The 10,595-nt window shown below is 38.4% G+C and overlaps 1 protein-coding gene across 1 annotated transcript in view; it reads right to left on the bottom strand.

Moving 5' to 3' along the window:
• MCCC2 (methylcrotonyl-CoA carboxylase subunit 2) overlaps window positions 1-10,595 on the bottom strand; it is a 122,512-nt gene that overhangs the window by 23,275 nt on the left and 88,642 nt on the right. Inside the window, exons 10-12 of the mRNA XM_007943364.1 lie at window positions 9,351-9,423; window positions 5,897-5,973; window positions 3,643-3,709 (exon numbers count right to left, since the gene is read on the bottom strand). Of these exons, the coding sequence (XP_007941555.1) occupies window positions 3,643-3,709; window positions 5,897-5,973; window positions 9,351-9,423 (217 nt within the window). The remainder of the gene's footprint in view (window positions 1-3,642; window positions 3,710-5,896; window positions 5,974-9,350; window positions 9,424-10,595) is intronic.

The following is a 10,595-nucleotide window of genomic DNA, read 5'->3' as shown; positions in this document are numbered from 1 at the left end:
TTCACCCAAATCAAAATAAAATTAAAAAAAAAAAAAAAGAAATTATTTTAGAACTATAGTTTGATGGTGAACGAATGTGACACAGCAAGCTAAGGAAAAAGTACAGGTGCAAGCCCTGCAGTAAGGACTTCAGTATGCACTGACCTGGTTTAAAAATAAGGACTGCTCTTATGAAGGGCTGCTTTAAAATTTTGATGAAGATTAATGTTTTATAAAGATGTTAAGAGTCCCTGGCAGTGACTCAACAGTGAGATTTTAAAAACTCCCTGTAACTACAGTGTCCTTTCACTTCTTCAGACCCCTCAGCTCTGCTGAGACTGCTCTGTGGCTTCACTATGAACTCCAGTCCTGGCACTCCTAACTCTTCTCCCCCTGAACAGCAGGGCAGGCTTCACTGGTCTGCCTGCTCAACTCAGTCTCCAGTGAAGGCATTTCATCCATGAACCACAGATTCACTTGCCTACTTGAGCACCACTATTCTTTTTTTTATTTTTATTTTTGCTGTGTTCCCTCCCACCCCCGAGAATCAACAAATAAAGTTTCCTTCCATATATAAACCTTCCCTTGACTTTTTACAACAGTGAACCAATACAACATTTGTCATTTTATGTCTGACTTTTTTCACTCAGCATAATGTCCTCCAAGTTCATCCATGTTATACAGGAGCACCACTACTCTTCCTTTGCAAATCTCCAGGAGCAGGTCATTCAATCCAACTAATATTCATGGAGCACATGTAGCTGGTGCTAAGGAGCTCTGCTGGTGTAGTGGTTAAGGCATTTGGCTACTAATAGATTGGTGGTTCAAACCCACCAGCCACCAGGAAGAAAGATGAGGCAATCTGCTTCTGTAAAGATTTACAGGCTTGGAAACTCAATGGGGGTTACTATGAGTAACCTGATGGCTGTGATAGTTGGAGCTGTGTGTCTACTTGGCTGGACAACAATTCTGTGTGGTTTAAGCAGTTGTGATGTGGTTATTCCCATGATGGGATCATATGAATATGTTTTGAGCAGCCAATCCATTGAAAGGGCGTTTCCCTAGGGATGTGGCCTGTTTCCAGTATATTTATAGACATCCTGGGAAAAGAGACACTCTTCTGTGGATCGGGATTTTCTTGTGCTGCCTACAACTGTCTGTGAGCGAAGAATCCATCATTGGGCCTGGAGATCTTAGATTCGTCATTCATTGGCGTCAACAGCCAGTATACTGCCTGCCAACCTTGAGCTCCTCAGCCCCTGCAGCTGCATGAGTTGGGAAAAGCTTCCAGCTTGACATTTGATCCAAGAACTTGAGACCTCAAGCTTCTATAAGTGTGTGAACCATTTTCCTAAGATAAATTTCTCTCTTTGTAAATATATATAAGCTTTAGTGGTTTTGTTTCTCTAGAGAACCCAGTCTCACACAATGGCAGTGAGGTGGTTTTTTTTTTTTTTTAGTAGTTGGTGCTGAGGACACTACAATAATGACAGAACAGTCCTTGCTTTCAAGGAACAGCAGCTGCTTCCTCCAGTTACCTATCTCAGCTGGGTCCTCAGAATAGCCCAGAAACCCCCTCAGCTACCTCACCTTGACTCCTTGTAACATTTCAACAACAGTAGTCTCAAATATCAATTCTCTCCAAGTTCTCACCACCCACCCCTTCCATTCCTGTAGATGATTCTGCCTTCATAAAGGAGATTAAAGCCATCTCATTTGACTTTCTCCAAGCCTTCTCCTTTCCACCATTAACAACTCTGCATAGTCATGCTCCTCTTCTTTTACTCTTATGTCTGAGGAAGAAACTGGAGTTACCCAAAGATGGTTCCTGAGCCGCCTTCTCTTCTTTCCTAGATGTTATCTACTCCCATAGCTTTAAACAGCATCTCCGTACTATGATGGTGCCTACATTTCCATGTCTAGCAAAAACTCCCCTTCTGATTTCTAGATCTATTCAATTGCCTACTGTATATCTCCCATGGTATGTCTCTCACAGGTGCCTCAAATGCACGGCCGCAAAATGGAACTTAACCTCTCTGCTCTTTGCCCTCACCCAATCAAAACAACAAAGCAAAACAAAAACATAGCTATCATCAAAGCACAATGTTTAACTTAAGTTAATAAACCATGGATCATTATTAGAAACAAGGCCTCTGGACCAGTTAAACTTCAGTATCATTTTATCTGCACATGGTTTGCCACAGAATCCTCTCAGGCTACCACTTGGTATCACTCCTCTCAAAATTCATCAAACCAAATATCTAAAACTTAAATATAGTACCAAATTAAGATGTTTTAGCACCATTACTGTTTAAAGACATACTGTCCACAACCAGACTGTTTACCTTAATTTCTTGGGTACAATCATTTCTGAAGGACTCAAAGTATACTTTATTCCATTTTCAAAACAAAAGATCTTTCTACCCCCTCAAAACCACAACTCCTTTAAGTCTGCTGGCTATCCATCACTGTTTTTTCTATCAATACTGTACATATCATAGGCTTCCAAACACTTGTACCTTTTACACAGTCACTCCTTTTCTGGAATCTATTCTAAAAAAGCATTAAAAAGAGAAAACGGTTTATATATCTTCAACATATTATCTTTAACAAATATGTGTCACAGCAAAAAGAAAAGGAAGGAAAATGATTTAAGTTATAAATGTCCTGAGAAAAACAGTAAAACATCAAATGATTCATAGACCACTCAACTATGTCTAAGAAAGGGGGAAAAAAAAAAAAGATATATCAAAATGTTACAGAGGTTGTTTTAGGGTGATTTACTTTCTACTTTACTGTCTTTTATAACTTTCTTCAATAAGCAGGAGGGGTCGCTGTGAGTTGGGGCCGACTCTACGGCACATAACAACAACAAAACAACACTTACATTTTATACTGGAAAAACATTAAATTTAACCTCAGCTTCATTCTCAGACTACAATTTTAGTTTTCCATCCGTTAGTTTAGATGAGGAACAAAGTGAAGTCATGCAGCTCCATGACCAATCCTTGTGAGATTATCAGCTTATATCAATGTAAAAAAGCCTATAGCATTCCTTGGACTTCAATTGCATGCCATCAAACTGTGTGCAATAGACTGTGTGGTTACTGATGGTCACAAAATATCTGCACTTTAGTATGACCAAAAGTATGACTGTCAGAGTCATAATTTGTGTCTTTTTTATTTGACTTTTATTTTGATCATTCCCTTTGCTTTTTTTGTTTTGGTGAGATGGACTTTTTTTTTTTTTTAATTATTCAAAGTGCTTTTAACATCTTTTTAACTCTACTCCAGAAAAACACTTGAGTATATACAATATATACTGAAATTGTTTTTTTACAAGTTTACCAAATCTGATGGCATTTTACCAGTTCTCTTCTCTGAACAATCTGACACTTTTGACCATCCCTTTCCTACACAAATTGACTCCTTGCTTGGCTTTCATGCCACCACACTCCCCCACTTCCCTCCAATTACTTCATGCCAACAGCCATTCTCAAACCCCTTTATGGTCTCGTCAGACTCCTCTGCACTCTGAAAATACCTAAGTATTCCACAGAGTTTTGTTCTTGGTTTCCCCTGCCCCCTCAACACTCTTCCGCCATCACCTCTTCCCATCACACTCTTCCACTGGAAATCCAGCCCCACATGCTACTTTCTTACCAGTAATGTTTTGAAGGAACAGCAGAGGAATATTTCTTTGGCAGCATAACTGGATGAAGTGAGTTCCCTATAAGCAAATAAGATAAAAGTCTTTTTAACCTGGGATTATCAAATCTATAATCATATATCCACCACCATCATGACTAAATAAAATACAAGAAAAAATACACTTTGCTTGGCTAGTCTGATCTTATGTTAACTGTACCATTAACACTATGGTGGTGATTCATCAGCAGTAGGACATGTGACTGTGGGTTTGTATTGTACTTATTTTGCACTGTCACCTGTATAATCACTGTTGCACAGCTACAGGACAACTGCCACGTAGCAGATGAAGTCAATTATTAACATTTCTAACAGCAAGTGGGGAGCTCTGGTGGCATAATGCCTGAGGCATCTGACTGCTAACCAGAGGCTGGTAGTTCAAACCCACCAGTTACTCCTCGGAAGGAAGACTGGGCAATTTACTTCATAGAGATACTACCTCGGAAACCCAAGGAGCAGTCGCTGTGAGTCGGGATCAACTCGACAGCAGTGAGTTAATAGCAAGTGATACTTGAAAAACAGAGAACTGCCTATCAGTGAGAATGGCTGAACCTTGCTGTAAGATATTCTCTAGTTCCATACTTTAAAAAAAGAGACTATAAACCCTTTAGGTCACTATGAGTCAGAATTGACTTATACCACAAAACAACAACATGGGATGCCTAGAATGACATTTACATTTTGATGACCACCTGAAATCTTTTCATGCATCAAGAGTTTAGGTAAAATATATCTTTCTTACCAACACACTCAAAATGGGATTTTTAGATTAGATGAGTGATAGGAAACTTCCAAACTTGAGTCTAAGAAATTAATTATTTATAAAACAAAAATGTAAGTATTCCTTTCCATTTCCTCTAAAGATTACAGGAATAGGAAAGCTCTTCTGCACTACTTCCTCTCCATTTTACCTTCCAGCCACTGACCCCTTTACCTTTGCTGGGACTGCCTTGAGAGGTGTAAGATCCCAAGGTAATTGCTCAACCTCAGTCTGACTGTATTTACAAGCATGAGGAAATCACAGAGACCACTGTGGCATATTTCAATCAATGAAACGCAGCCTGAGGCCAAATAAAAATCAAAGTTTATTTGTGCCATGCTGACAAATAAAATGGGTGGAGTTTTATTTGGTCTCAGTTTGACATTTCATCTACTAAAATATGTGTATTACATACACATTACATGTCATTATTTCAGGAATATTTAGGGCAACATTCACTATATATAAACTATCAAATGAAAACAAGCAAAACCTACCTCTCTCTGTCTCTATGTATGTGTGAGTGTGTGTGTATAAATACTGATTTTATTTAAAAAAAAAAATGAATAGAGAAAAAACTAAAAAGTCCTACCAAAATGTTTCTGGTATAATTATGGATGATTTTTTACTTCCTCTATTTTTATTTTCCTGCTTTAGCTTTATAATAAAGGTGGGGGAACAATCATGAATAGAAGAATATGGAAATTGATTTTATTGGTAATACTTTTTACCAAAGCCAAATTCTTCCTCCAAGTATCAAAGGTTAACTATATATATGCTATCTGTATTAATAAGAAACATCTTACATTGCTATAAACGCTATTATTTCAAGGGGCTAAACATCTTGTTTTTTAAGAAAACAGCTTATCAGGTCAGTGCAAGAGTTACAGTCATCCCAAGTTTAGGTAAATCTGAGACAATGAGGAATGAAATCAAATACTAAGCCAAAAGATATTCAAGAACTTCCTCTTTCAAAGCCAAAGCTCCAGTAACAAGATCCTATTATCCTCCCATTTCCAAAAAGTAAGAACAGACTAACCGATGACAGGCCAGAACAAAATAAACAAATCATGTCTCCGAATCATCTGAGGAGGTTCTTAGACCACCTCAACACAGGAAGTACTTCAAGATGTGCTCCCTGTCTTCTTAGAATACACCATGCCCTCTGTAGCCTCATAACTCAGGTATTTTATAAAAACCTTCCTAAAATTAGTAGATCTGATTTTTAACAGTGCACTAGGCAGTTCATGTTAATGAAGCCACCATAAAAACTGTTTCTAACACTAACACACACACACATATACATACATACATACATAATTCTGTTTGCTAAGGCACCTGGTTAAACATTTTAAAGCTATTATACAATAAATGTTTATTCATTCATCACTCTTCAAAGTTAATTATGTTAAAAACAAAATATCTTAAAACATTTTTAAGAGCACTTGCCTTTTTCGCAGATTCAGAAAAGAGAACTCCATTGTTTCCAATAATACCTACTGGGTATCCAAATATTCTAGCAAATCCTCAAAAGAAAATTCAGAAAAGATTTATGTATTTCAGAGCACTTTTAATTTATACTAACAAATATACATTTATACATGTTTTAATTTCAGATCAAAGTGTGAAATATAAAGAGATTCTATGATAGAAAACAGTTCCTGTCACAATTCTTTATGCCAAAGGTACTAGAGTTTGGAAGTTGTGTTGCATGTTAAGATATCCACATGTCTAACTGGGTAGTTTGGTTAAATGGCTGGGCTTAGTGCTTCACCCATTCATTTGTTCAGCATACATCTGAGTGCTGCTGGGCATTAGGGATATAATGAAATAGAGCAAATCAAACATGTACTGTCCTTTAAAAGTCAACTTTAAGATCTAAGATCTATTGCCCAGTTTTAGATGACTAGCTTGCCTGAAAATGCCTGTGGTAATAATAGGGTCTTAAAGGGGAAAAAAAAAAAAAGGCAGGAACACAGTCAAGCCTGGTGACAACTAAGTTTAAAGTAAGGAACCCAGTTAAGCTAAGAAAAATGAATCACTCCAATTTCACTTCTGTGTTTGCATCTTTTTCTTTCTCCTTTCCACAGATTATATTTGCATCTCACCACCTCTTTCTCTACCACTCTGAACACCCACCCTCCATGCTCGTACACACAAATAAAGTAACACCCAATTGCTATTTTATGATGCAGAAATCTCTTAGGTGATTTCAGAGGCGGCTAATTATTTTGAAAATTTGAACAACTCAATTAGAGACCGTCCCAAGAATGTGATTTTCAACAAGGGAAGTGAATTTTAAAAAGCTTACTTTGAACTATTTAAAAAAAGAAAACCAACAAACTCACTGCTATCAAGTGGGATCCAATTCATAGTGACCCCTCCTTGAGTTTCCGAGGCAGTATCACTATGGAAGTAGATTGCCCAATCTTCCTTCTGAGGAGTGGCTGGTGGGTTTGAACCACCAGACTTCTGGTTAGCAGTCAAGTGCCTTAGGCACTGTGCTACCAGAGCTCCCTTGAACTATAAAGAGGTGTCAAATACTTGGAATGCAAGAGTCAACAAACTGTGATTGTAGAAGTGGGTCAAAGAAAGCATGCTATAAAAGTTCCTGGTACAAAACTCTCGTTTCTTCAAGCTCCAGTTGGACAGGGAGTGGCTAAGAGAAAGATCCAGCCCATGGTACCAGACAAAAAGTAGGTGCTCAAAACATTTGTTGAGGAAAAATTAACAGATGAGATTGTGGTGATGACTGCACACCATGATGAATGTAATTAGCACTGAATAGTATAAGTAAACAATGTTGACATAATAAACACATTGTTAGATACATTTTTACCCCCCACAAAAAAATTAATGGATGAGAGTGTCAACACCAAACTTTTATAATTTTTGTTCTTTATTCTAGCCTTTTTGTTTTTTTTTAAAAAAAAAAAATCATTATTTTATGTGATAAAAACAACACTGATTTGCTGGCCACCTAGATTCCTGTCTTTCGGGCCTAAAATCCCAGCCTAAGTCTGTGCTGCACATCCTATGAGTGGCACTGCCACTTATAGAAGCAATTCCAAAAACAAAAACAAACAAACAAAAAACCCAAGTGACCCTTCCTTGGGTTTCCAAGGCAGTATTTCTATGGAATTAGACTGCCCAGTCTTCTTTCCATGGGGTGGGCAGTGGGTTTGAACCACCAACCTTCTGATTAGCAGTAAAATGCCTTAGGCACTATGCCACCAGAGAGGGGGTCAAATTCTAGAAAGGTCTAGCAGTCTACTCTTCGTCCTGCCCCACTCCACAAAAGGAGATAGGAATCTAGTAACATGCTCACCATTATAATGCTATCCCTGAAGATACACTTCCCTGTTGACTATTTAGACTTTCAACCCATAATTAGCTCTGCTTGGGGTCTGTCAGGCAAAGGACTTGCTGGGCAGAACACATGACCTACAATGAAGGAACATCCATGGAGGGAGAGCCTTCACCAATTTCCGGACCCAAACATGAACTCCAAACAGGAAAGTAAAATGTTCAAGAAAGTACTAGGGCCTACACATGGTTAAGTGCCAAGACAGAAGGAACCCTTAACAGTTATCAGAGATACTCAATCCTCAGAGAAATTTCTTCTCCTCCCTCTGCTCCTCCCCTTCTCATGCTCCCCTCACCTTCTCATGGTTCCTGCACCTTCTCATGCTTCCCCTTACTCTATCAGCTACCCCTTACCCCTGAGCGTCCCCTCACTGTTCCCATGCCCCAGGGCTTCTCAACCACCCACCCCCAGCTCACTCACTCATTCCCCTCTTGTCCTTAGTACTTTCCTCCTTCCCCAACCCTATTTGAACTCTAGGGCAGTCAAGAAGAAATGAAGGAAACGGGATATATCCCTGATAATCTAGGGACAAGAGTGCCACAAGCCTTATCAAGTATGGAGCAAATACTTTTAAGTAGATGCCAAGGGCAGCCCATCCATCTTTAGAGAAAGCAGAAACTGCTCTAACCTGTTTTAAACTGGTTCACATTGAGAGTTTCATCTTGAACCATTTGGTGACAAAGCCTGACTATATATCAAAGAAAAGGCTCTCAATCACTTAAATACAAAAACATAAATTCTACTCCCAGAGTAAGCCCTTCACTTACTCATAAATCAGACCAGAAGAAAATATGACTTATCTTGAAACCTCAACATGTATTTGCAATTTGGACTTTTGCCAAAAAAGTTTCTATTCTACTCTGATAAGCTGTCTTCCGATTAGCTAATAGATTTTCAAGCACAAATGTAACTCACAAAATTTGTTTGGCCATTTGTCCAAGACAAATTATTATGGGTCTAGCATCTGTTTCAAATACTTTTCTCCAACGGTCTACAAACTGAACACTAGACAAAGGAATTAACTTTTACAAACATTCTTTTTTTTTTTTGCTTCCAGATATGGTATATGGCCCTGTTTCTCAATCTGTATTTACTAAATAGGCGTAAGATCCACACAAACGCTGTGGGAAGCTCTAACTCACTTTGCATCGATTCTGGGAGCTAAATATCATATAAAACTCCCCAGTGGAACTGGAGACTAAAGAACAAAGAAGACAGTGCTGAAAATTTCAAATAATTGGGAAACAAAAAGAACTGCAGATATTTTCTGCTAATTTTACTATGATAAGAACATTTTTATACAGTCAATGCCACAAAGTCACAGTTAAGAGCCTAACTGACATCATTTTAAACTCTCTGGATCCACGAAACCATTCAGCTACAAACAATCTTTGAAAAACAGCTCCTTTTGAATACTGACTCACACATTTGTACTGCACTAAATAACAAAGCTCATGCCAAGTGTTTTAAAAGACAGACATCATTATTTTCAAAGTCACAGAAAATGTTCATAAATTCAATTCTTCTCCTTTATACCTGTGACTAACGTGTCTCCATATAAGGCTTTGAACTCATTGAATCTGCTTCCATCCACGATTCTAGCAATAACCTAAGAGAAAAAATAACAATGTCCCTGAGAAATTGCATTACAAAAGAATGTTTGTGTTAAAATTATTTATAAGGAAAACAAATTCACAGTGAAGTTGTCACTTTCACAAAATTTCACCCCACATAGAAAATCTTCTCACCATAATTTCACTTTACATGCATGTCCTGAAGCCATGCTGAGCTCTGATTTGACACTTCACTACAAAAACAATAGCACCATGTTACATATAAGAGAAGCAAGAGATTCATTCCATGGGCTGGTTTCTAGTCTGAGAGCTTCCAGGACTGTTTGGCTGTATCCTCAGAGCTTCAGGGATTCAATCACAAAGCAGGGAAAATGACAGAGGGCTTAGAGTCAGAAGACATGGGTGCCAAGTCACAGTGTCACACATGGTCTGTGTGTCCTTGAATTCGCTATTTAACCCCTCTGAGTCTGTTTTCACTCCTGGAAAGATGGGACAAAGCTGTGAAGATGTGATAAACTAAATTAGTAAAGGAATCTAAGAAAAGAACACGGAAATTAAGAACCAGCTGTGAGTCCCAGCTCTACCACCGAGAAACCAGAATCACAGGCTGGTTACGGAAGAATCCTTAAGTCTCCATTTTCCTTGTTGTTGTTTTAAGGAAATAAAGTATATTTAAGAAGTGCTAACTAATGCCCAGTGTCTGGCTCTCATTACAAGGTAGCTGTTACAGTTGACCTTAAACAACACAGGGACTAGGGGAACCAACCCCCTGCACAGTTGAAAATCCACATGTAACTTTTGACTCCCCAAAAACTTAACTACTAATAGCCTACTGCTGACTGGAAGCCTTACTAATAAAATGCTCTATTAACACAATTCTTGCTGTACGATTATGAGATGTTCACACAAGGATACTCACATACCTACACAGCAGATAAATTTATTAACTATATGGCATGATGATTATTTATTATTCATTAAGAAGTTGTTGTTGTTATGTGCCGTTGATCCAAGGCAGTATCACTGCGGAAGTAGATTGCCCCATCTTCCTTCCGAGGAGTGGCTGGTGGGTTTGAACCGTCAGCCTTCTGGTTAGCAGTCAAGTGCCTTAGGCACTATGCTACCAGGGCTCCCTTATTAAGAAGTAGATCACCATAAAGGTCTTCCTTATCGTTGTCTTCACAATGAGTAGGCTGAGGAGGAGGGG

This window comes from Orycteropus afer, unplaced genomic scaffold (assembly GCF_000298275.1).
Source record: "Orycteropus afer afer isolate SDZICR_OR568_19922 unplaced genomic scaffold, OryAfe1.0 scaffold00104, whole genome shotgun sequence".
NCBI classification, from domain to species: Eukaryota; Metazoa; Chordata; class Mammalia; order Tubulidentata; family Orycteropodidae; genus Orycteropus; species Orycteropus afer.
The sequence above is the reverse complement of the archived record's forward strand: the minus strand, read 5'-3'. Positions and strand labels throughout refer to the sequence as shown.